Here is a 27,515-nt window from a genome sequence, read left to right as displayed (position 1 = left end):
GTCTTTTCTAATAATGTATTTGACTAAATAATGTGGAGTAGAGTATAATCTAATTTTTAAATGTCTTCTTGGAGTTCTTGATTCAAATTGTAACCTAGTTTTTCCTGCTCCTTCCATAGCTTCCTGCAGATTTCACAAAACTACACCTCACTGATAGTCTCCACCCACAGGTGACCCACGTTTCTTCCAGCCACTCAGGATGTAGTATCACTAGTGATTCTGGAAGCAGCAGTCTTTCTGATATATACCAGGTAAGAAGGTGTTTTTCTTGTCATTTGCTTCATTTTCATGCATTCCAAGGAGTTTTGTGGATTATTAATTGATAGAACCTATAAAGTAACTCGATGTGCATCCACGGGCATAAAATGTTAATATTTATGCTTCACACAGACATACAGTATGTTGTAGTTTGTTTTAGGAAGTAAAAGTACTGTCTAATTGTATTTGCCTCTGCTATTATGAGTTATCAGAATTTTTAATAGAGTTACAATGGAAATGTTCCTCTTGACTTTAAATATATTTTTAATTTGAGAATGGTCGTATTAGGTTTGTGACTTTTTAAACTAAAATTGTAGGGGAAAACTACAGTAGTATGCTTTTATAGTAAGATTTTCTTATTAAAGTTTTGAAAATGACAAAAGGAAGAAATTATTAAGATTGGATCATTGTTTTTCTTACTTTTTTATTACCTATATATTTAGCTATGTATTTAAAATAAATTTTCATGATATTGATGAACAGAAAAGAAACTAGAACTATGGGATTAAAAAAATGTTTTAAAAGCAAAATAATTTTAATTTTATTTAATTGTTAATAAATAATTCATTGAGTTAGAAAATGAAAATTTAGGAAAAGTGACTAAAATATACAAAACTGGGTTTTGGGGGGGTGTCTTTAATTATGTATTACTAATATGGGATTTTGGATTGTTTGAAACAAAAAGAACATCATAATACATACTTTACAAAGTGTAATTCTTGGCTTCTTAGGAATTGTGGTATAAGACTGATAAAAGTACCTTTCTTTAGAAACATAGTGTTTCAGGGTCATTGATGTATTTAGGCAGCGCCAAGTTTCTATTTAAAAAAAAAAATCCTAAAAGTAAACAGTTAAATGCCATTAGGTCAAAACATATTTAAGTTCTAAATTGAACAGATTAAAAAATTAATATTCTTTTAAGAAGGTAATATATTAGGTCCACATTTTTCTGTAATTCAAGGATATTGTAGAAATCTTACTAATGATTGATAGCCACAAATGCAATTATTTGTAGATTCTAACTGATTAAGAATTTCTCTATTATTTTGCAATAAGAAATATAACTAATCTGGCCCTTTAAAGTAACTTTTCAAGTTTTCCACTTTGATGAATTAAGTGTTAACTTGCATTTAAGACTTTAGGAAATAATCCCATTTTCAAGTGTTAGAGGAGGGCAAGGCGGTGGATCAGGGTAAATGAACTCTCCCTCCCACTCCCACCCCCACACTGCCTATTTTTAGAAGCTGATATCTTTTTAACGTTTATTCAAGAATGTCACTTATAATAGGACAATGAACAGTATAAGTAAAAGCTGTGCTTCAGTTTACATTAATTGAAACATCATGATTAGACCCCTTATCTTCTAAACTTGGAGATGATTATATACTTTTATATCTGTAATGGGGACACAGCTTGAGGTTGTAGAAGTTACCACCGCTTTCTTCAAATATATACAAACTGGACTGTAAGTTTAGAAAAATGAAATAAGTTGTTTATATAATTTATTGAGACTTATGCGAAGGGGGAAGCCTGCTTTATGTGCCACTACCTTGAGTAGGCTGGGGTAAGTTCATGAGGAAAATCTCGATGCTACTTCTGCTGTCCTCCGCTACCGTCGGAGTGACTGAGTCTCCAGAGTGTGAGTGAGAATCCAGATCGCTCCGACGTGGTTGGAGCTTGCAGCCTGCAGTCTGACTTTGTCTTGGGGTGTAGATGGAAAAGAGGATCCCTGTACATTTTGATTCATTTTAGTCGAGTTTAAAAGCTGTTCATTTCAAACTTGATGGCAGGCATGGAGCCTGTAAGGCTATATATCCTTCATAAGGATATAGATCCATAGACGTATTTAAGGATTTAGTAATTGGCTATTCAAAACTAAAACATTGAATAGAGATTCCCCAATAGACTGTATCTATCATCTTTAAGTCAGAAATTCTCAAGCTGAGAAGAAACCTGACAGATGCACTTGGATTAGTAACCAGTCTTGTATTTGAATTCTCTACTGCTTTCCTGTAGTTTCAGACAGTAAAAGAGCAAACTGACCAGAGCAATGCAGCTCAATCGAGTTGGTGCCCTTAAATACAGAGTGGTTTCCCTCTGCCCTTTTTAGTAACTTTCTCCACACAAAGCAAAGTTTGTCTTCACCCCGAACTGAAGTTTTGTTATATGAGTGTAATTAATACAAAGACGGAGGGAGCAACATGCCAGGCTCTTTCTAACTGCAAAGCTTTGTTTTTGTATGTCTTCTGCCTGGAATGTTTTCTCCTAACACGATCCTGTTTTTTTGTTGTTGTTTTTCTGTCTTTTTTTGTAAGTACTGTCTTCTCAGTGAATTTTTGTTTTTTAATTCCCCTCTAAAAAATAGGTCCTGCATTTTGGTCTCTTCCTGGCTAGTCCTTTTATTTAGATTTTTAATTGAAATGATTATTGCTTTCTGTGTTCTGTCTGCGTACTAGAATGACAGCCTCAAGAAGTCAGGGAACTTCTCTGTCTTGTGTCTGTTTTCTCTCTAGAGCCTAGCATACTGCCAGAAAATCACAGCCATGCAGTACAGATGTGTTTAATGAATGTGATTGAAATATTATCCTAGGAAATATTAGCTGGTGGTGTGAGAGCTAAGTATAGAGAGTAGTAGAGTCTTGAAGACTGAAGATCATGCTTCAGTTGGGGGGAAAAATAAGTTACCTTAAAAGCAGATGGAAGATGGAAGGAAGCAAAGCAAGTAGGAGGGTGCTGGTGATAGAAAGTGGGATGGCTAAGTTGGTGATATGAGACAATACAATTTCCAGCCATGAGAAGGTCCTGACTAAATGGTGTGATTAGCAGAGCAGTGACTTCGGTGGATTGGAAATAGTTGTACAGAAATAGACAGATCAATAGAACAGAGAGTTCAAGCAAAATGGAACTCATATGTAAGGATGTAGTAATACAGGAGACCTCACGAATCAATGAAGAAACTGATGGGTTATTCAATAAATGGTCTTTGGGGTTGGGGAATCATTTTATAGTCTTACTTTCTATCATAATTAAGATTAAATTCCAAGAGTTTTCAGATTCTTAAGTAAATAAGGAATGATCAAAAAATTTAATAGTTAAAAGATCCAACTGAGTCATTTAAAGTCAGACTATAACTCAAGCAAATTAATAAGAATATTCAGCTCATAATATAACAATATTCAAAGGATGAGAGTAGGTAATTTGCAGAAGTATAGGTAAGTACCTATACCTTAAAATACTTAAAACATTAGTAATTAAGTAAGTGAGGATTTAAATATGAAAATATTTTTTCTATCAAATTAATACAGGCATTCTTATAATAAATATTTATAGACATTCTTATACCTATTAGGATTATTAATTTTTTGAAAGAAACCTAACAATTTACATTAAAAGCATTAAAGAATTGTTCTTTTCTTTTAGGCATATACATATTTTGAAAGCCTATGTTGAAATATATGATAGTATAAAATTAGGAACAGCATTAATTATGATACACAAACTAAACGTAATGCAAGCATTATACTTATTTTGAAATATATTTTCATACTTTCTACATAGTATATGGTTTTGTCTGCATATGTATGTTTGAAATTCTGCTCAAAATTTATTTACATCAAGAATACTATTAAGCAACCCTCTTAAACATGGGGATCCATGCATGGGATATTTAATAAGCAAAAAGTATTTTTGTAAATGATTTTTAAGTAGTAAGTAAAACATGTATAGTAGTTTTTTGTTTATTTTTTAATCTTCACCTGAGGACATGCCTAGAGAGAGAAAGAGGGTGGAGGGTGGAGAGAAGAGAGAGAGAGAGAAAGAGAGAGGGAGGGGGAACATCAGTGTGAGAGGGAAACATTGATTGGTTGCCTTCAGGACACTCCCAGACTAGAGATTGAACCCCACCACCCAGGTATGTGCCCTGACAGGGAATCAAACTGGCAACCTTTCCATGCACAGGACAATGTTCATACAACTGAGCCACTCCAGCCAGGCAGTAGTTATTTTTATTTTAGTTAAATTAAGACTTCACTAGAGCTTTATGGCATTTAATATTTCCTCAGTTTGTTATTTTTCTTGATAACCTTTAAAAATGCAAAATAAATTGGCTTTAAGAACTGTATTTTTTAATTTATTTTTATTTAAAAAATCATGGAGCTTTCTGAGAATATTAATAGGTTTTTTTGAGATTATGAATCTAGCTATAATGTGCATCTAGCTATAATATGCATCTAGCTGTAATGTGTATGTTAGGTTATACATTTGAAAGATAAATTAGTTTAAGACAGAAGTTATTTGCCTAACTAAAATATATAAGCCTTTCTTCTTGCTCCTGAGACAAATACAGTCAAATACCTTTTAAATTCAAAGTGTCTGTGTGCATATCATTATTTAGAATAAAAGAGCTTAAAGATGAGCATTAATCTTAGTAATATTATAGTTTGGAGGAAGCTAGAAATTAACAAGTGTTTTATGTTTATATGCAAATATATATTTTTAAACATTTTATGTTTTATGACTTAACAAAGCAGAAAACATTTTATATATTAACTATTTTCTTTATGAAGACAGTCTTTTGAGAAAACTAGGCAAAGTATAGTAGTGCAAAATATTTAGTAGTTTGTGTTAGTTAGACCGGATTTTGAGTCCCTCAACAATTACTTGGTTTTATTTATATTGAACAATTTATTTAATTTCCCTTAGTGTTTTTTTTCATCTATAAAATAGGGGCAATCCACCCTGGCCAGGGTGGCTCAGTTGGTTGGAGTGTTGTCCTGTGCACCAAAGGGTCTCGGATTCAATTCCTAGTCAGGGCATGTCCAGGCGATCAATGTTTCTCTCTCTCTCTAAAATCAATTAAAATGTATATATCCTCGGGTGAAGATTAAAAAAAAGGGGGGGCAACCTAATTTGCTGAATTGTGAAGATTAATTATTATGTATTAAAAGCATCAAATGTAGTTCTAGATACATGGTAGACGTTCAGTACAGGATCGCTGTTTTTACAGTTATTTTATTAGCCATTTAGCCAGAATTTAAAGAATGCAGTTAGCCTGAAAGAAGTTTTTCACAGTATGTAAGGCATTGAGGTGTTTTTTTAAAAAATATATCTTTATTGATTTGAGAGAGAAGAAAGGAGAGGGAGAGAGAGAGATAGAAACATCAATGATGAGAGAGTCATTGATCGAGCCCGCAACCCGGGCATGTGCCCTGACCGGGAATCGAACCCTGATCACCTGGATCCTAGGTCGACTCTTAACCACTGAGCCACACCCGGCCGGGCAGGGTTGAGGTTTTAACAGAGTTTTTTTGTGTGTGTTTAGTTTTTTGTGGTTTTGTTTTTGACAAATTCTGCTAGTATAAATTGTGTGCGAGGCTCATGAAAAGGATGGGAAGAGGTAAAGGTATGCAGCTACTGATACGAAAAGTATGTCCCCTTGAGGAAAGAACTTTTTATGGAACCCGTAATTGGCTTTCCTTTCCTTATTTGATCCAAGAATAGATGTAACTCCAGTTTACTGGTAATAAAACTGGTTTCATGGAGGTTAAGGGACTTAGCTAAAGTCACGTCATGAATAGTAGTAGAGCTGAGGTTTGAACTATTAAACTCTGAGTTTGTGTGTTGAGTCAGTAAAAACAAATTCAGTAACTACTAGGTTCCAGGCATTTCTCTTAAGTCGAATACCCTTCCGTAGACCAGCTGGTGTTCATTAAACTCTCACTTCACTCTGTCTCCAAACATCTCACTGCCACGAGAAAGTGATATGAAATTAGTAGGGTCCTACAAAAGTTATTTATTTCAAACAAAGTATTAAAAGGAATTTTGTAGTATTTTAAAATAAAATAGATATTTATTTAAATAAAATAATCTTACTATTTTAGTGAATGTCATTTTATGGATAGTTTCTTAAAGAATGGAATACACATAACAGTAAACAACTAAGAATCATTTACACAAGTGGGGTGGAGGGCTCAGCTTTGGAGTAATTAATCCAATTCACATTTGAAAGTCTTTTGGGTCTATTTAAGACAAATATAATTTACTTAAATGATAATTATTTCTTTGAGAAGGTATTAATATATTTTTCATCTCTTACCATATGTTAGATGTTTACAAATTAAAGAAAAGCCTTAAGGTATATAACTATAGTATTTAAAAGAATTTTCTGGTTTTGTTTTTGTTTTCGGTAGTGTCCCTTCTTCACTCTGGGCTAATATTAAAGAATGTCTATATAGAGGACTGATTGTAAATTTGAAAATATAAGGTGATGGCCTGACTGGGCATGACTCAGTGGTTGAGCATTGACCTAGGATACAGGCGATCGGGGTTCGATTCCTGGTCAGGGCACATGCCCGGGTTGCAGGCTCGATCCCCAGTCGGGGGTGTGCAGGAGGCAACTGATCAATGATTCTGTCACCATTGATGTTTCTGTCTCTCTCCCTCTCCTTCCCTCTCTCTGAAATCAATAAAGATATATTTATATATATATATATATATATATATATATATTTATATATATGTGGTGATGAATAATCATCCTCAGTGTAAAGATGAAACTGGTAAAAATGTAATCAGAAACAAGCATTAGCAAATTGTCACATTTCTAGAGTTCAGAAATAATATGCCAATAACAACAATGTTGGCCTAGTTTTTCTGAGCACATTCTTGCCATACTATATCACATCAGGTTCTGCTTCAGTTTCATTCTAGAATTCAGACAATTCTGTGAATTCTGAATTTAAATTAGGTGATGTGTTTCTGAGCGTGCCACAGTTGATTCTGCCTTGGCCACAGGCCTTATTGTTCTCCCAGCTGGAACACCTCTGCTCATAATGGTATTTATTAAGTAGTATTTATTAAGGCTTTGTTTAGAGAGCTGTTCTATAGACTTCAGGTTTTCCATTTTCAGTTACTCTGTTTTCATTAGGTATTCTGTCTTTAATTATTTTTCACCTTAGGTTTTTCTTATAATGTACATACGTATTTTAGTTCAGGAAATGGTACCTGACAAACTGAAAATGTGATTAAAATTCTTTTTGTTAAACTTTAGAAAATATTGAGTTTAAGCCATTCTCTCTTTAAAAAATTGGATTGAAAACATAAACTACCTTTTTCGTCATTTTACTGTCTTTTAAATGCCATGGGACAGCTGAGATAAGAAATAAAAAATATTGAGATAAAGTTATTAATCCTAAAATTTTTGTTGAAGTAAATTATTTCACATAGTGCTTGGTGCATAAGTATTTGTTGATGTTGAACACATGTAACTTTGTTAGCGAAAAATTAATATAATAAAAAAATTAATACTTTAAACTAGATTTGTTCTTATTTCTTTTGGGTACAAAATATTTACTTAAAATAGTTTTAAAAAATTTGTGTTTGTTTTAAGGCCACAGAAAGTGAGGCTGGTGATATGGACCTGAGTGGGTTGCCGGAAACAGCAGTGGATTCCGAGGACGACGATGATGAAGAAGACATCGAGAGGGCATCGGACCCTCTGATGAGCAGGGACATTGTGCGAGACTGCCTGGAGAAGGACCCCATTGACAGGACAGATGATGACATTGGTAAGTTCAGATGAGAAAATGAACCTAAGAGCAATTTAAAGTATTTAAAAACAAAGTTATCTGATAAAATAGAGCCCAACAATAGCAGGCTTTAAAATTCATTAATTTACAAATTTTCCTTGTATAACCAGTAGCATTTGTTGGAAAAAAGTTTTTTTTTTAATCACTTTTACTGTCCATGTCTTTAAGAGTCTACAAATAAAACTTTCTAAGAAAAACAAAGCCTTTCCTTATAAGCCTTTTCTTAGCCTATTTTATTACAAAAAAAATTAAATGTAGTCTTCCAAGCAGTACTACTTCTATTAATTTTCTTGTGAGCACTACTCCTATTAAGCTCATGTTTTCTGTATATAAACATTGGTCACGTGGCAGTTTGTAAAATTGTCATATAGATGACTTTGCTTCTACTCCGATTCCATATGAAGATGAGACTGAGTGGAAGGAGACAGCAGAATGTCAAGTGAGAGTTGAGTTTTTTAAGTGCACCCTAAGGTTAAAGAGCTCTCCCTTTCCTTGAGGTTCCCTTTACCCACCTTTCCCGTTGGAGCCAGAGTTGGTTGTGTGACAATGGTTAGCGTCTGAGGACGCCTTCTGCACTCTGGCTTCGTCAATTCTGGGAGTGAGAGCAACTTCTGTTGGAGTCTTCTCCCCACCACAGGTCTGGAATTTGCAACCACACTTACCTGAGCGCCAGTTACCTGCTCTACCACTCCCCCAACTCATTTTGGGCCAGTATGTATTTGAAGAGAAATTCAGGGAACTGAATCTGTTGAGCTTGGATATAGGACAATGTGGGCACCATTATGAGGGGTGTGTGCTGCGTATGTGTTTGAGGAAGACATACATTATGTATGAAGAAAAACTTTTATCATTTAAGCTCTGTGCATATGCTAGGAAATGAAGGCTGGAAAAGCAAAACCTTGGATTAGGTATTAAAATATAATAAAGTCATTTCTAGGAATTGCTAGCTATTGATGAATATCATGTGGTGGTGATAACCATTCCGTTAGACTGAGCACCTTCTATGTATGTACTGAGCATTTTTCTGGGTCTTGGCATCTCAGTGGGTAGGAAGGCAGATGAGGTCTTTGCTGTATTGCAGTCTGAAGAATAAAGTGGGATTAAGGGGTGATGGAGGTAGGGGAGGAGAGTGAACAGGAGACTTTTTTAGGAAGGTAGAGCTAGTAATTCCTATTTAAAGGTCTCAGAACTGAATGAAATGAGGAAGAGGAACCAGCTGTGCCTTTGGCCTCTGGTATGAAATGAATTCTGCATTAACCTTTTCTGGATAATTATCCCCTAGATCTCTGCTGGAGTGAGGGGCTTAACTGCTTCTCAAATACACACCTCTTATTCCTCCTTATTTTAGCCCATTTCCTTCTCTGCCTCCACCACTCCTCATTCCGAAGGTGCTGGTAGTTTCTAAGTTTTTTGAGGGTTCTGTGGCATGAATTGGAGTGGTTCTGTTTTACCCCCTGAAAATATAGGGTTTTGCTTTCTCTGTCTGATAACACGTGTTCATCTGATTTCCACTGTCCAAAATTATATTTCGCTCTATTCTCTTTGTCTTCGCCAACTTCTTTTTTAAAATCTCTTTATTATAGTTTTAAAGAGAGAATGAAGTTGAAGTGTGTTCATTTGGCCATTTTACTCCAGAATCCTTGCTCATAGCATTTTAAAAAGTAGATTGAACACTGCTTATCAACAGATTGATGTGGAAGTTATCCTTTTGTGAGCTAATGTATCTTCTCTTTTGAATATGTTTGTTTTAGTATAGTTATGGAAGAAAATGACGATTGTTGTTAAAATATGTGTAGCATATCATTCCTAAAAATGTAAGACTTTCACTTTATATCTGAGGTGTTTCTGGAAAGCAAGAACTATGCTGATTCCTACAAAATAATGCAAAGCTATCTTTTTTTTAAATGTGCCTGTTGATATAATCTCTACAGTGAATAACATTTTCCTTGAACACCAATTCTCTTGCAAACAGCAGTGATTCTGATGCTTGCTCTTTTCAAATATACTTTTATATAAAATAATAAACCATTATCATTAAAGATAAGGCCTAAAGAGTGTTGTTTGATCTACACGAGATCTTAGATCTTGTATTCCATCTCCGCAAAATAAAACCACACAGGAGAACTCTTAAGCCTTGTCTTTTGCTGTTACTCTTGTTAAATCAAACTCATCTTCCAGTATTTAGTTAAAACAGACATCTTTCATATGAACTACAAACATCTGTACAGTTAATATTTTCTCTAGATGCCTCTTCCTAACCGCCTTCCTCTACCCTCACAAAAAAGAAGGGATGATGTGTGTTTGGGATGGGATGGGCAGTTGAATCAAATGAAAATGTTAATATCTTATATTTTTAAAACTGCAGGAATTAAAATTTTTTCTTTGGGTTTTCCTAGATTCTTAGGTGTACCTTTGTTTCATTACTTTGAAGGAAAGGACTTTATTCATTTTTGGTCTCCAACTCATAATTTGTGGGTAGCCAATTATTGAATGGTTAATTTAATTTTTTGTTTTGAGGCCTTGACACATTAAGGCAAAGAACTACTGTGATCCCTTTCAAAGAATGTCTTTTTCCCTCCTTAGTGTACCCCCCAAAAACTCCACAGATTAAAAATATATATATTAATTTATTTATATGTTTATTTATTTATTTATTGTTTTTCAACTGAGCCTGAAGAATTACGGACATTTTCCTATTCTTAAGTATTTTCTTTCTCCTATATTATTTATCATTATATCTGATGCATGGATATTTTCTATCCTGTTGTTGTTTTTTTGAATGTTAGTCACTATTCATATATCACACATTGATTTTATGATCTACTAATGGAGTAGGAATCTGCCAAAAAGCAAGAAAAATGTCTGTGCCAGGCACTTCAGATCATTATGGCTAGGATTAGGGAATATATTTTATACTTCATATTCATATACTTCAGGTTGTTCAATCATACGCATGTTGGTAATTTGACTTTTATTATTATCTAAACATTATGTTAAATTGAAAATATTTCTGCCAGCCTCCAATCTCATATTTTTCTTAAGACCATGAATCTTTGCTTGTCCAAAGAAATTTGGCTCTTACTAGGGGAAGAAAACAAGTAAAATGGTTGGTCTTGTAGGTAATATTTTAATACCTTATGATGAGGAGTGAGGGTAGTAGCTAAGAAAACAGGCTGGAAACAGCAGAGCTGTGACGTGCTAGTCGGAGGACCACGACTTGTTTATTTGCCTTTATGTTTCAAATGAAAAGGTCAGTGCATTTGTAAAACAATGATCCCTACCTGTCACATGTAATAGATACGGGTTATCTCTTGCAGTGCTTTCAAAATTGCTTTATTGCTGTCCCAGGAATAAATAATACAAACACACCTGCTCGTTCTTTCTGTAAGGGATGTGCTTTCATACTCTTCCTTCATTTTTTTCTTTTTAAATGTTGGTTGCAACAGTAAAATGAATTCTTGACACATCAGTCTGGCTCAAGTTGAAGAACACTGTCCTATTGGACAGAGTCCCTGGGTACCACCTGTCATTGATATGCTCCTGACTACCGAGGCCACCCTGTATGATGAAAAGTCTTACACAGGAAGGATGACGTAGGATCTAATCAGAGCAGACATTACCCAGTTGAACCAGAGAAAATACCCAGTCTGACCTTCGGAAAATGTAACATACATTTATATGTATATGTAATATACATTCATATATAGAATATATTCTATTCTACATTGTTCTTGCAATTAACAAACAATAGCCAACAACATAAAGTTTGCCACAAATCTTAATAGATAGAAGGAATATGCATAGAGAGAATTTCATTATGTGGAAACAAGAAAAATACAGTGGAATTTTTACTTCGCTAAAAGTTTGAAAGACATGAATATAATAATAAAGGCAACAGTAGCAGTTTTCATTTATTAAATATTTACTCTGTGTTAATGACTGATCTTTATTGAATTTGATCCTCACAATAAAGGTATGTATAATGTGTGTTTTTTTTTACAAATGAGAAAAATATGACTTAAGGGAATTAATCAACTTTCCCAAAATAATATAACTAGGAAGTATTCACATGATGTCTGACACACACTTGTGCTCTTCATCACTACCTGTAATGTCCGGCATGAACTTTGGAAGCAGACAGTCCTGAATCATGTCACTGCCACCTCCTAATTATATGACTTTGAGCCTCTGTTTCCTCCCTGTGAAGTGAAAAAAACAAACAAATCATGTACCTCACAGAGCCATGTGGAAGAGTAAGGAAAGAATTTAGTAAGTAATTAGTAAAGCTACATAATGATAGAGAAAATTAAAAATAGAGACCACAGGACTTGAAAGGACTGTGAAGCCATCAATCTTGTCAACAACTAGAACTCTACCAAAGTGTAAACGCTCCTCCATAGCATCACCAGCAGAGTGGTCAAACTTTTTTTTTTTTGTCAATCTGTGGGATAAGAAATAATGTATTGTCATTTGCATCTGTCACATAATACAAAATTTTAATTGACTAGTTCTGATCCATTGAAAAATACCTCTTGGTTTCTAAATAATGGAATATCTTTAGATTGAAGGTAGTTATTTCTGCTCACTGTTTTGGGCATCCACTTGCCCAAAAGACACTGGAATGGGCTAGAATGGCTTCGGAGAATTCTCAGAGCTCTGTTTCATTTCAGCTTATCATTTCACCCCTTAATAAGCCTTTAATAATATCACAGCTAATTTTCAACAGAAATTTCTCATTTGAAGTTTATTAATTTAGTCATTGCCATTAGAATTCGAATTACAGTGTATACTGTTGCTCCTGAAACAACAAGGAAATATTACCATTTCCATAATGACATACATCTTTGTAGAGCTGCAAGAAATCTAACTTGTACTGAAGATAATTATATTTTTCATTGGGTCGAATTGTAGGGCATTTAAAAATAAAGAACCCTAGAGCATTCTTTTTGATTGCTTGGTTTTTTAAAAAAGTTGTCATTTTTACACTAAGCACTTTTGCTTTTCAGAACAACTCTTGGAATTTATGCACCAGTTGCCTGCCTTTGCCAATATGACAATGTCGGTGAGACGAGAACTCTGTGCTGTAATGGTATTTGCAGTGGTGGAAAGAGCCGGGACCATAGTGTTAAATGACGGTGAAGAGGTTAGTAAATATCTCTACCGCTTAAAAAGTTTCTGATTGAGTTCTGTCAATACAGCAAATGAACAAAAACCCAATTCTTACCTTTTTCTCCTTAAAAAAAATAGACAACGGCTTTGAATAAGTCAATAATTATGATAATGCTCATGATGTCAAAGTAGTCCAAATCCATTATTTTATTTTCAGTTATTTACAATATTTTAAATAGTATTAAGAGATATTTTTGTGTTAACTTTATGGATTTTATAACTTAAATGTTCATAATGTAATGCCTTTTGTCAGAAGAAACTAATATTCTCATTGAGGCAGTGGTGATCATTTTTCCTTGTTTACTACATGTGTTTTGGGGAACAGAAGAAATTTTCCCTCTTATGTCATTGTAGAGAAGAATATGCAAAGTCAGATTTAGAGAGCGGCATGATGTGCACCCTGTGCGAGACATGTATAGATATGTAGATACATGGCTGTGCTTTATTGCTTGTTCTATGAATTTGGTAAATAGTTAACTTACTTGTTCAATCTTTAGAATGAAAGAGCTGCTAAGTCATTTGTAGGGACCATTCTAGCGTTTACAGCTACATGATCATGATGTCATTTTCTGCTTTGTCTTCCTTTTTTGAATTAGCTGGATTCCTGGTCAGTGATTCTGAATGGTTCTGTAGAAGTGACTTATCCAGATGGAAAAGCAGAAATATTATGCATGGGAAATAGTTTTGGTGTCTCTCCTACTATGGACAAAGAATATATGAAAGGAGTAATGAGAACAAAGGTGGATGACTGCCAGGTATAAAATATCATTTAAAAAATGTTTATGTTTAATAACATATATATGCAGTTGTGTTAAGATCTTTATGTTTATATAAATAGCTCATCTTTTAGATTTATAAGTAAGATTTTAAAGTAGGACTATTACTTTTAGTGTTTTAATGTTATCATGCCCCAGGAAATTAAAAATAAATCTCCCTTAAAGTTATTAGAACTACACAAGACTAAGTGTTGATACAGTTATGCAATGTTTTTATTTAAATACATACAAAATAAGGAATTAATTTTAGAAGTCGTGAAAATTAATCTTTGTACGACTCAATAGAAAGACTTGCTAGTAGCCTGGCTGGCGTGGCTCAGCAGTGGAGCATCGACCTATGACCCAGGAGATCCTGGTTCGATTCCTGGTCAGGACACATGCCTGGGTTGGGGGCTCGATCCCCAGTAGGGAGCATGCAGGAGGCAGCCGATCAATGACTCTCATCATTGATGTTTCTCTCTCTCTCTCCCCCTTTCCCTTCCCCTCTCTGAAATCAATAAAGATATATATTTTTTAAAAATAACTGCTGATATAAGGGAAATACTTGATAGCTAAAATGTCAGTGCTGATACTATGTTAATATTCATTAATTAAAGACTAGAGAAAATATTGAGACCAAATGTGAAATTTAATTAAATTAATATAATGGGTAACCTCTATATTAGTGAGAAGTAAATTTAAGATGCTTTTGTTATCAAGTGTTTATAATTTGTTCTTCTTAAAAATTTGATCTTTGAAAGATAAAATATTGTTACATAAATAAACCAGAAGATTGGACTTAGGCTAATTAATGTTAAGTCCTCATTGTATTTGTCTTTAGTCAAATACTTTTGAATATGCTTTATTTTAAAAGACCATCACTTAATATTTATAGTGTCTGATAAGTGTTAAATACTATTCATTTTCATTTTAAGCATTTTTCTCACTAAAAGGAAAAATGACCATGACTATAAATAAAATCATCTTGCAAAAGTATCAAAGCAGTGTTGCCAAATGATTCTTTCTGTGAGCACCGTAGAGGGGAAAAAAAGGCTATAAATTAAATGGTTTGAATATGTAATGACAGAAGAGCATTCTAAATATAATCAACTCTTAATTATCTGTCAGAAAGTACAAATGTTAGATCATCTTGTTAGGAGATGTGAAGGACAATGAGAATCATATTTCGTTTATCCATAAGATGCCCTTCATAAATTGCAATTATTCCACTGAGCACATTGTAGGCAATCAACGGGTGTTGAATGACATGAACAAAAATGGTGTTCTCTTCACCAAGAAGAAGCAACTTGGCTTAGGATTGGACCTCATTTTCCTACATTTCAGTGGGTTCTGAAAATAAATATTGGCTTATATGATTTCTGTTGGAGCTTATGTTAAGCCTAAGGACGCACTAGTGACTGGATTAAATGTAACATTTATTTCTGTTTATTTGGACCCCACAATATGTTCAAGGTTGTATTTGCTCTTGATCCCTTCTCTGTATGCTGCTCCCCAGTTCTGTCCTTGGAGTGTGTTCTTGTTCCCTGTTTGATTTGAAGGATGAAGGCAGGGCTAGGTGTCGACATCCTATGTATGGTACCAGGTGACTGGTAATGGTTTTCCATTCCCCACATATGTCTCTTTCTTTTCTTTTTCCTTCTTTCCATCCCTCTCTTTCTTTCCCTTCTCTCCAGCTCCCTTTTCCCTTCTCTGCCCCAGGCATTTCTTAGCCCTGCCCTACACGCTTCAATGTGTGAACAGTCAGGTGTGAATTTCTCTTACAGACTAGTAAGTACCAGTTTAAATAGATCTAACCTCTTAAGGTAAATCTATTAGACTCACCTTTTCTTGAGACCAGGCAAGTTAATGACGCTTTGAATTTATGAAGTAGTTTTGGAGGAGAAAGCAGTTGCATGGATAAATTGAAAGTTGACTATTCTGTATTATGATTGGAGTTTAATTTTACTTCATTCTATTATTCTCTATTATTTTTCTACTAAATGTAAATTGTGATGTCATGTGCCCAAAAGAAAATAATACTGTGACATAAACTGCCACTGGCTTTTATAAGCAAAATCTTGTTTGGATTTTTCTTTTATATTAGAGTGCCAAGATCATAACACATACTTTTATGTGTTAACAGCTGTCTGAAAGTATAAACCTCACCAAAACAATGATGTGTATAATTCACGAATTGACTTTATTATACCAGTTAATATTCCATTTTACCTATGAATTTCTTACTAGATCTATAAACTTCTTAAAACAAAAATAAGTCTACTAATAATAATATAGTTAAGTGTTTTCATCTAAAATTTCTTTTTAGATATTAGCTCTGTATGACCATAATAGAAATTCAGTTTGGGAATTTTCTTTTTTTATGGTATTTTAGTTTGCTGAAGAAATGCCCAAGCTAGAAGCAATGTTCTCTCTCACCCTCATGCATGTTAATGAAGAAGCTTGAGGCTCGGTTGTCAGTGGCATGTGTCCTAGAGCCATGAGGAACTTGCTTTAGGTTGAAGCTCAAACTGTGCATGTTTGCACAGAGAGGCAGAGTCTGAATCCTTCATAACATATTTGGTTCATTGACTCAACCAGTGCTAAGCCTACCCTTAGCTTTGGATTTAATGCAAATGTGAATCCTTATGCATAAGTTTGAATCATATATTCTGATAGTTGCAGATCAAAGCATATGGGATAAATTGAGAATGGCATTTATATCTCAAACCAAAAAAAAATTTTTTATATGCCCAAACTTTCTGTCTTAGACATTAAGAATTTTAAATCAAACTTACTCTAATTTCCTTAAATTCTTAGTCAAGAAGATTAATCTTAAGAACATTGCTCTTCAAAATGCATTTTCTTTTCTCTGTCTACTTATTTTAACTCGGATATATTCCTTTTTTTAGGAGATGAATGAAAAAATGATAGAATTTAGTTCTCTAAATCTGAGTATAAGAAAGTCACTAGTGGGTAGTGTAATAGAAATGGGTTTTTTAAAGGAATTTTTAAAAATGAATTAAACTATGCATAATAACTTATAAGGAAAGCCTATACTTTTTTATTCTAAACTCTTAATAGAAAAATTAGTGATATCACTGAGTTTCTTCCAACTCAGTGGAAGAAACAATATTACTATAATATGCTGTTTCTTGAGTGTGAACTGCTCCTGCTACTTCTATAAAAAAAAAAAAAATCTTTCATGATTATACAATAAGTATGGAAAAATATAGAAAAGTATATTAAAAATGAAAGTCAATTGTAATTTGCATTGTTCAGAAATAATTATTAACATTTTGTTATATTTTCTTCTAAGATTTTGATATGCATATACAATTTTTTTTTTAAATAAGCAACCATGTAATTAGGAGACAGTTGTGTTCTCATTTGTACAATGGGGTAATAGTAGCACCTTTATGGGATGATTTGGAGGATGATGAATTGAAACAGTTCTGTAAGGTTAAACTGCAGTATACTGAGGAGGAGAGTGCCATTATAAGTACTACAATATTTGGTTTTTCACCTTTAAAAAATATTTAATGTAGTATCATGAACATTAGGCCAGAACTCTAAATGTCCTATGAAAATATATTTTGGATGACGGTTTCATATTGTATCTTATATATGCTATAATCCAATCATCCCCCCCTTTTTTCACCTTTTCACATTAAAAGAGAAAAAGAAATGTCCTTGCTTCTTCCAAAATGATTACTTAAATAAAAATAAATCATTCAAAATTCAGACTTGACAGTGGCCTTTGGTTAGATTACTTAAATAAGAATAAATCATTCAAAATTCAGACCTGACAGTGGCCTTTGGTTAAATTGTGTAATTTGTGATTTCTGTAATTCATTTTTAAGTTTCCTTAAAACTGCTAAGAAATGTAATTGAGTGGTTTGCCCTAAGCCTTGACTTTTTTTTCACATTTGGGGTGATGGAGAAGTAATGGCTTGATGTGTACATTATTGTTAATTTTTTTTTAAGAGCAAGGATCACCCTTAATACCTGTTATAAAGAATAATGATTTGAGCTTAGCAAGTATGAGGCTTGGTTTTGGGGCGGTTCTTTTAATACATTTTTATTAATTTTGTTTTATTTTTTGTTGTTGTTAAATATATCTTTATTGATTTCAGAGAGAGGAAGGGAGAGAGAGATAGAAACATCAATGATGAGAGAGTCATTGATCGGCTGCCTCCTGCACGCCCCCGACTGGGGATCAAGCCCGCAACCAGGGCATGAGCCCTGACCAGGAATCGAACCTCGATCTCCTGGATCCTAGGTTGACACTCAGCCTCTGAGCCACGCCAGGCCAGGCCTGTTTTTATTAATTTTAGAGAGAGAGGAAGGGAGAGGGATAGATAGAAACATCAATGAGAGACAAACACCTATCAGCTGCCTCCTGTGCAACCTCTACTGGGATCGAGCCCACAACCCAGGCATGTACCCCGACCAGTTTCATGGGTCGACGCTCAACCACTGAGCCACACCAGCAGGGCAGTATGTGGCTTGTTTTGTGGACCCTTTTTGAACAGACTTTCTAAAATGATTTATCAATATAATTAGCAAATTTCTAATATCTACTCCACATATCCACATATGGAATTTCAACATCTTTTTATTAAAACCATCTTTATTTTAAAATGTTGCTTTTAAAATCTTTTCAAATGATTGTTTTTATATCTATCCTCTTAAGATTCCACTCCCCTCCTATAATGTTTTTATAATTATCAAAGGAGAGGCAAGAGAGGACTCCTAATTTTATCATCTGATTTTTAAAATTGTTAGGATTTTTAATATACACTGCATATAAATATTCTAAAATATGAAACTTTTCTTGACCAAAGAAGAAATACATTAAAAAGTAGAGAATTCTGATTAAGGCTCATTACTGCACTCATTAGAAAGTACAGGAAAGACATAGAAAAATGTCAGAGTTAAATAATTAAAACAGAGTTATTAGTACTGCTAGGTCTCTTTCAAGCACTTTATCATTAACATGTGACTTATATTTTATTCTAGTTTGTCTGCATAGCCCAGCAAGATTATTGCCGTATTCTCAACCAAGTAGAAAAGAACATGCAAAAGGTGGAGGAGGAAGGAGAAATTGTTATGGTGAAAGAACACCGAGAACTTGATCGAACTGGAACAAGAAAGGGACACATTGTCATCAAGGTAAGACAAACGTGGCTCTATTTTTTTTCGGTAGTATCAGTTATGACAACCTCAGATTCCCCCTCCCCGTTTTTAGGCATAATTTCTCTTAAAATTTGTCAGTTGTAAGAAAATCTTTATATTTTCTGATGAATAGCAGTTTTATTAATTACATATAGACATCTCACTACCCAGTTCGTCTTCTGTTGAAGATTTGAAGTCAGGGTACCATGTAGATGCTATTTATGCAGAATAGTGATTAAGCCTTTTCTGTGTTACAGGGCACCTCAGAAAGATTAACGATGCATTTGGTGGAAGAGCATTCGGTGGTGGACCCAACGTTCATAGAAGACTTCCTGTTGACCTACAGGACTTTTCTTTCTAGCCCAATGGAAGTGGGCAAAAAGTTATTGGAGTGGTTTAATGACCCGAGCCTCAGGGATAAGGTTGGAAAATATATTCTAGTTTGACTTTTAAATATGAAGTATTCAGATATAAACTTAAAGATACTTTAATATATGTATATCTGTCACTCCAGTTATGTTCTAATTATTTTAATGGAATAAGACAGTGTGCTTTTTAAGCAAAAGTGATACAGATGTTCTTGTTATAGGTTGCTAGTTTCAGTCCTAGAAATGTCTTTTTTTTTTTAATGCAAATATTAGTAAATTGTTTACAAATGTTTAAATTTTAGTTCTATTAGGAATGTGTTAAAACACAACCCTTAAACATCTGGGTTCCATAGGAATCTGCATTCTCTAGTTCAGTAGATGGTCAGTGTACACCAGATAAAAGTTACAATTTTTAAATTGGCACCATAGCAGCATTTCATTGCAACCACTGCTGGCTGGTAGGTCCCAGCAATATAATTCTAAACAGACCCTCTTTAGCTGCTCTTGAGAGCTGCGTCAAGGCTAGATTGGATGATAAACTACATATTCTCATGAGGTTTGAGAGTTAATCATAGTCTGTACTGATTTCTCCTTTCCACGTGCAGTCTGATTTACATGAGACAGACTTAGGAGAGGCACGATAGGAAAATCCAGAACAGGAGACTAATAATGAAAAGCCCCAAGCTCTAGTGCTGGTCCTGCCACCACCTAGCTGTGTGGCCTTAGAGAAATCATTTGGACGATACTGCTTTTCAGTTCATATTCTGAGAGTCACAAGCCTAGAAGATCTCAGCCAAGCTCTTCAGCCATAAAAACTTGATTTGAGTAGCATTGTCTCTCTCATATACCTTATGTGCCACCTGACCCTCCTGACACTCATTTATTTACTTGTGCAATGAATAATCAACATCCTTTTGGGACTGTTGTGGATGAATAATAGAAGTAGAGTTCTTTCTGTAGTGTCTGACTCAGAGCCAGCACTTAATACATCCTAAAGATTGTTTGCTATTGGTGGTAGTTGGTCATTTTCAATTTATGATTTATGAATCTCATTTTTCTAATGTGTACTATGCCTAGTGAACTTTCAAGTTGGCTTCTCAGGTGCAAAATTTTAATTTTATAAAAGGTCAGGTGTTAGATATAGTTTTAAGGGAGATCATCTTGTATGTTTCCTAAATTTGAAAAATTGGGCAATAGCAATAGTAAATGACACAAAGTTAATATAAATATCAAGATTCAACTCCCGAGTGATTACGTTTATAATTTGTCACAGTATATTAATAATAAAGAGTATTTTAAACTATAGTTAAAAATTAACTATATACCATCATCTCTATTTCTTTACTGCTAGAATGACGTGATTAATTTTCTCATTTCAAGAGGGTAATGTTTGAAAACAATTCTATAGAAAATTTCTTTTATCTTGTTATTCAAATTTGGGAAATTAAACTCATATAAAAGAAAACAAGTACTTTATATTTAAAGTTGCAGTTATACTCACGTCATTTAGTAAAATTTTAGTGAGCATTTGCCTTCTGCCAGGCATTGTTAGAGGTATTAAGGATGCCCTTAGAACATAACATAAAGTCGTTCTCATGGAACTTACAGTCTAATGAATGTCACATTGTTCTTGCTGGGTACAGGAAAAAAAAATTCTATAACTGTGAGTGTGTATATTGTCTGTATAAAGGTTTTGGGCTTTGTGGTGTAGGGTGAGAAAAGGCTGTTCATTTTTCCTGAAGAATTATAGGTGTTAACAGGTTTCTAAATCTTAATGTTAGCAAGTAATATGTAACTGCCAGTAACTCCCAGCTAGCTCCTTCAATTTATAATTCGTTCCCCTGTAGATCTTTCTAGGCTTAATACTATTTTTGTCTATTGTGCCCTCTACCTTTATTATTATATTTTTTTTACTTCTGTCTTCTTTGTCTTGTATTCATTTATTCTGGTTTTATCATAGCTTTGTTTTTGTGGTGACCTGTTTCAAATACATTTTGAGAGTAAGTGAGATGTACGTTTATTACATCCTTCTCAGATTCAAAACCCTTCCTAACAAAACAATGTAAAGTCAGTATTCAAAGTATAAAAATATATTTTTAGAAGGTCATTTTCTTATGAACGAAATCCCTGCTGAGGGTGTTCTTTCTTAGTATATTTTCTTGTTTGTTGTTACTAGGTGAATTGTTTGTTCAGTGTCTAATTTGAAATCACTTTAATTGCAAATTTTTAGCACTAAATTTTTAGAAAACCTACTGAAAATTATTTTTACAGGTTACACGGGTAGTATTATTGTGGGTAAATAATCACTTCAATGACTTTGAAGGAGACCCTGCGATGGCTCGATTTCTAGAGGAATTTGAAAATAACCTGGAAAGAGAGGTAGGTAATAGTTGTGATTTTTTTTTTAAAAGAAAAACCATCAGCTTTAAGTTCATTTTATTCAGCCTACCTTTGAAACCGCTCTTTCTGAACTTTTATAGAAAATGGGTGGACATCTAAGGCTGTTAAATATTGCATGTGCAGCTAAAGCAAAAAGAAGGTTGATGACATTAACAAAACCATCCCGAGAAGCTCCTTTGCCTTTTATTTTACTTGGAGGCTCAGAGAAGGGATTTGGGATCTTTGTGGACAGTGTCGATTCAGGGAGCAAAGCAACTGAGGCAGGCTTGAAACGAGGGGATCAGGTATGACATTTCTAAATCCAAACTTCAAGGGTGAATATTGATGTCTTTTTTTTTTCTTTCTTCAGTCAAGTAGGATATGGAAATTAATTTTATAATTTTATTTTTAGATATTAGAAGTAAATGGTCAAAACTTTGAAAATATTCAGCTGTCAAAAGCCATGGAAATTCTTAGAAATAACACACATTTATCTATCACTGTGAAAACCAATTTATTTGGTAAGTATTTTTACATGCTTTCGTTTTTCTCCTTTTGGTCTTTTTTATATTTACATCTTAATCCTAAAAAGGTCATTTTTATAAGTAATATTTCAAATATCACAGGAATAAGAATATTTTATATAATTAATTATGTAAGTGTGTAATTAGATCTAAATCAGAATCTAGTGATGTGAGGATCATAAAAATTGTTCTATCAATGTTTTTATTCATAAATGTTTTAAATACCTATACATTTAAAGAATACACGACTTTTAGCCCTGGCCGGTGTGGCTCGGTTGGTTGGGCATCGTCCCATGCACAGAAAGGTTGCCCGTTGGATTCCCAGTCAGGGCACATGCCCAGGTTTCGGGCTCAATCCCTCGTAGTGGGCATACAGGAGGCAACCGATTCATGTTTCACTCTCACCTTGATGTTTCTCTCTTTCCCTCTCTTTCTCTCTCTAAAAATGAATAAAAAAATCTTTTTAGAAAAAGAATATACTACTTTAACTTATTCTGAGTGAAAATGATAGAGCAACATTATAAAGCACATTCTTGTTGTCATTCACTGGGAGTAGCGTTTTCCTACAGGATTGCAGTTTCAGCCCCTGAAGTCTAGACTTCTCTTCTATTTCCAAGTTCTACAGTTGCCTTTGAATTGCTCAGATCTCTTATAATGGGTGTTTTGTGGTGTTTATTTCCACTTTAGTATTTAAAGAACTTCTAACAAGATTGTCAGAAGAGAAAAGAAATGGTGCCCCTCACCTTCCTAAAATTGGAGATATCAAAAAAGCCAGTCGCTACTCCATTCCAGATCTTGCTGTAGATGTAGAACAGGTGATAGGACTTGAAAAGGTAAATAAAAAAAGTAAAGCCAATACCGTTGGAGGAAGGAACAAGCTAAAGAAGATACTTGACAAGACTCGGATCAGCATCTTGCCACAGAAACCATATAAGTAAGTGTCTGTGTAAATCTTGTGTGCATTGTGTTTTTGTGTTACAATATGCAACGGTAATGATGTAATTAATATTTGCACATGAGCCTAAAAAAGGTTTTAAGCTTTTATACCTGAGCTATCTTACAAGAAATATTGAACAATCAAGTTTGTTTTCATCCTGTTTTTGCCACTTACTTGCCCATCCCAGTCTTCATTAGAGAGCGCTTAGCACTTCCTCATTATTTCTTATTTAGACTTTAAAAAATACTGTTGTATTTGCTCCCGTCTTCCCTGTGATTGGGAGGTGTTTTTGCTACTGTTTCTGTGTTTCTGGAAATCTTCTCTACCATCAGCACCTGCTCTTGGCCAGCCAAGTCTTTGCTTCTTCCCGTTGCCACTATTCATCCTTGCCATTCTCTTTTTTCCCTTTCTTTTCTGTTTGCAGTTCTTTAACCGTTGCCAGTTATCACCAGCCAGACACAGACCTCCTTTTCTCCCTCCCAGTGGGCTCTGCAGTCAGGATGTCAGATGTATCTCGAATCTCCTTTTGGCTATTTCTTCATGCCAGGAGCTCAGACTAGACAGTTGGTGTCACATTTGTTTAGCTTTGCTTGTTTGCTTTGTTATTTCTTCATTTTAGCTTCTTCTGAGTCTAAGGGTGTTTTATAAAACTCAGTTACCACCAGTCAAAAAGTTTTTAATGTAAATAACATGCGTGCACCAAATTTATTTATTTTATATTCCCCAAACTACAAAGGTATAAGAGATAACTTAAAAACATTATTTACCTTCTTTGATAATTTAATGGGTCTTACGAAGGAGCAGTAGATACAGACTTTTAGGACTATATCAAGCATTTCTATCTTTAAATTCCATTTCAGGTAAAATATTCATCCACAGATTAGAGAGATATGGTCTAGAATATATTATTGATAGGTTGAGTGTCAAACTTGTGTTGTCCACATTGAATTATAATGATTGGTGTTTTTGTATCAGCTATGAAAGACTTCTACAGCAGAGTCCTAAGGACAAGCAGTGAGTAAGATGGTTTTATTTATAGACTTGAGAGTATATCTATATTGAGTAAGTTTCCAAGGGGCCATGGGTGAGGTCTGCTGGCATTCCAGAAAACAGAAATCGATTTTGAAAGTGACCCTTCTTGATTGAACACACAAAGGCATGCATATAAAGACTAAAAGTATTAATGTTCCGTGAAACATTCAAGCCTTCACATTGTTAGTAGGATTATTAGCAACACAATAACAATAAAAGATCTCAGAGTAGTATTTGACCATGAGTTAAATATGAACCTTAAAAAAAAAGATCAAAAGTCAGCGTGACCCTCGCAGGTATTAATAGAAATGTGAGAGGTAAGAACTGGGATGGAATCCATTCATGGTATAGGATGTTAGCAAGGTTCACACTATGGAAATACTATGTATAATTTTGTTCTGTGTGTATTTAGAAAGATATTCGAAAGCTGGAGAGGGGGAAGGAAAGATAATAAGATGTGCTGAATTTAGAACACTGAGGAACTGTTGGTTTGTAGTTTTTTTAAAAAGTATGAATTATGTATTTTATTATGTAAAATTATTTGCTATAATTCATATTATAATGAAATAGGAAAAAATAATTATATTTAAAAGAAGGTTCAATAAAACGTAGGCTCTATATATTGGTATGATAGACTTGGTTTAATACTGGTTACTACTAAAACTTTTCTCTCTTAGAAGTCAGCATGTGTTTACAAAGATTTTCTTTTCTTTTTCTTTCTTTTTTTTTTTTTTTTTACAAAGGCCCTTGTCAATTAGAAAAATCTTCTAGATAATGCTGTAGTTGTTTTTTCCTTCCCTCTCAAACATTATCAGTATTATGGAAGCAGCTAAGATGCTGGGTGATGGCAGACTGCCAAGGATAGGCAAGGTAGAGTGATGGAAATAGAGAGAAAGAAAAGGGGTGAGGCAAGAGAATTGTAGGATTCAGATCTGTTTGTCAGGTAAGTAGATAATGCTCATGAACCCAGAGGGAAAAAAGAGGGAACAAGTCAGTAGACTAAAATCAACAAATGCCAAAAACCAATTTCAGTAACAATGAGAAAGCTGTAAAGGTTGAACAGTAAGAGGATGTATTCACAGACATTTCTGAATTGTCCTGAAAATAAAGTAGTTTCAATCCAGGAGTATCCCCATGTCTGTGGATAACAGAGATACAGGCGAGAGGAGGGAGTTAGATCATGTTAGGTGTAAAATGCTGCAAAGAAACATTTAAGAAGGCAGCTCTCTGGATGTGCCTGGAGTACACTAGTATTCACGGCCATTTGTGCCAGGAGTGGCCCAGTCAGCTATATCTTTGGCCTGAGTCCCTAGTAGTTATCTCAGGTCATGTATTACATCTAATATTTTTGGCGGTAAAAACTGGCTTATGTGGTTGAGTAATAAAATGTTACTAACAATGTGAAGGTTTAAAAGTTTCACAGAACATTAATACTTTTAGTCTTTATATGCCTGCCTCTATGTGCTTAATAAGTAGCAATTTTATTTTGGCATGGACTTACCTATAAATTTGAAAGAACTCACTCTAAAACTATCTTTAATTTTTGTTTTTAAAAGCAAGCTCTTGTCCTTGCTTATTTACCTTTATAATATCTACTTCACCAAGAAATAAAGAGAAAGAATGCTGCTAGATGTCTTTTTAGCATAGCTATTAAAAATAGTTGGTATTATGGCCAAGCTCTAATGTCTGAAAACCTAATTGATGCTAAATGCCTTCATTTTATTTATGACATTCCAACCTTAGTATAATTTCCTTTCCTCTTCTTTCAAGGTATTTATAAAAACTAGACAGAGCGCTAACCATTCGGTTATGATCTAGTTGTTTTTGAGTGTACATGCATACATACTGTTTTATTTTGGTGTTTTATTTTGAAAACAGTTGACCCTTCAAATCTAGAAATAATTTTTATATATTATTAAATCATGTTTCAAATCTTGTTTCAAGAGTAGTCCGCAGTAACAGGCTTCTTATAAATGGAAATGAATTTGTAGCTATCCATAATAAGCAGTATTTCTCTAGGATCTTGAATGTATAACCAGAAAATTTGAGTAGAGAATTAAAAGTGAGTCATTGGATTTCCATTGCCTCTTCTTTGATGCTGAGAAATGTCACCAGGCACCACTTCTTTTGTATGCTCTGTTTAACTAAGAAATAATGTCTGTGTCAGGGTTTATTTACAGTTGACTCCATAGTGATCTCATTTCTCTGAAACACTGAAGAATGAAATTGGGACAGTTTGGATTTTGTCTCCCTTTTTCATTTTATTCAATTTCTTCAGTTCTTAAAGATGAGATTATAATGCAATTTATCATTCTGATGCAGAAGCCATCAGTTGAGTAAGAAGTAAACTTGGTGTTCTTTTTTAAAAGTCTGTTTCTGCCCTGGCCTGTAAGGCTCAGTTTTTTTGAGTCCCATGCACCAAAATGTCGCAGGTTCGATCCCCAGTTGGTGCGTGTGGGAGGCAGCCAATGGATGTTTCTCTCTCACATCAGTGTTTCTCTCTCTCTTCCTCTCTCTCTAGGACCAATAAAAACATATTTTTAAAAATAATAATAAATAATTAAGCATCTGTTTTCATCAGAAACTAGAGCATATCTTTTCTTGAATGTATTTCTGTACTGAGAAACTACTAATATTTGTTATGGTTTGTCTTATTTGAAAGACATAGGTTTCAGAGAAACATGCCATACCCTTAAGAAACAGCAAAACAAGTTGAGTTGGATACACTTGAGCAGTAATGAAAATTTTGCAATTTTCAACCAAATTCATCAATATTTTAATGTTAACTGCATATTTTATGAAGTATGATTTATTTATGATCCGTGTCTATAATATATTGATGAGTTAAAGATTCTAACTTGTTGATTATTTTCTAATTTTCCTCTTTGTTCAGTGATATTGGGATTGGTCAATCTCAAGATGACAGCATAGTAGGATTAAGGCAGACAAAGCATATCCCAACTGCATTGCCTGTCAGTGGAACCTTGTCATCCAGTAATCCTGATTTATTGCAGTCACATCACCGCATTTTAGACTTCAGTACCACTCCTGGTAAGCACTGCCCATACTTCTTTCATTTTATTGCAATAATAATCTCTTTCCTTCTAACATAAGGTAATGCTATACACATCTCTCTTGGTTTGCCATGGATTTGTCAGATGCTCAGAGTCAAGGTGAACCTTAGAACAATTGGAACCAGCTCTTTTTTATTCTTCAGACTATTTTGATATAGCCATGGGCAAATTAATCTCTCTGAACTTGTTTTCTTTTTCTAAAATGAAGATAATACATACGATGCAGGCCTTACTAGGTTATATTAAGTAAATAGAGTA

The 27,515-nt window shown here is 34.1% G+C and overlaps 1 protein-coding gene across 9 annotated transcripts in view; it reads left to right on the top strand.

The window, feature by feature from the left end:
• The window catches only part of RAPGEF2 (Rap guanine nucleotide exchange factor 2), a 218,203-nt gene that overhangs the window by 170,630 nt on the left and 20,058 nt on the right, over positions 1-27,515 (top strand). For all 9 annotated transcript variants that reach the window (XM_087816523.1, XM_087816524.1, XM_087816525.1 and 6 more), the window contains 11 exons: positions 120-251; positions 7,646-7,823; positions 12,851-12,987; positions 13,610-13,768; positions 18,788-18,940; positions 19,201-19,365; positions 21,583-21,690; positions 21,792-21,995; positions 22,103-22,211; positions 22,902-23,148; positions 27,077-27,234. In XM_087816523.1, the coding sequence (XP_087672649.1) occupies positions 120-251; positions 7,646-7,823; positions 12,851-12,987; positions 13,610-13,768; positions 18,788-18,940; positions 19,201-19,365; positions 21,583-21,690; positions 21,792-21,995; positions 22,103-22,211; positions 22,902-23,148; positions 27,077-27,234 (1,750 nt within the window). The remainder of the gene's footprint in view (positions 1-119; positions 252-7,645; positions 7,824-12,850; positions 12,988-13,609; positions 13,769-18,787; positions 18,941-19,200; positions 19,366-21,582; positions 21,691-21,791; positions 21,996-22,102; positions 22,212-22,901; positions 23,149-27,076; positions 27,235-27,515) is intronic.

Source organism: Miniopterus natalensis, chromosome 4, assembly GCF_054644295.1.
Source record: "Miniopterus natalensis isolate mMinNat1 chromosome 4, mMinNat1.hap1, whole genome shotgun sequence".
NCBI lineage: Eukaryota > Metazoa > Chordata > Mammalia > Chiroptera > Miniopteridae > Miniopterus > Miniopterus natalensis.
This window is presented reverse-complemented; position numbering and strand designations above follow the sequence as displayed.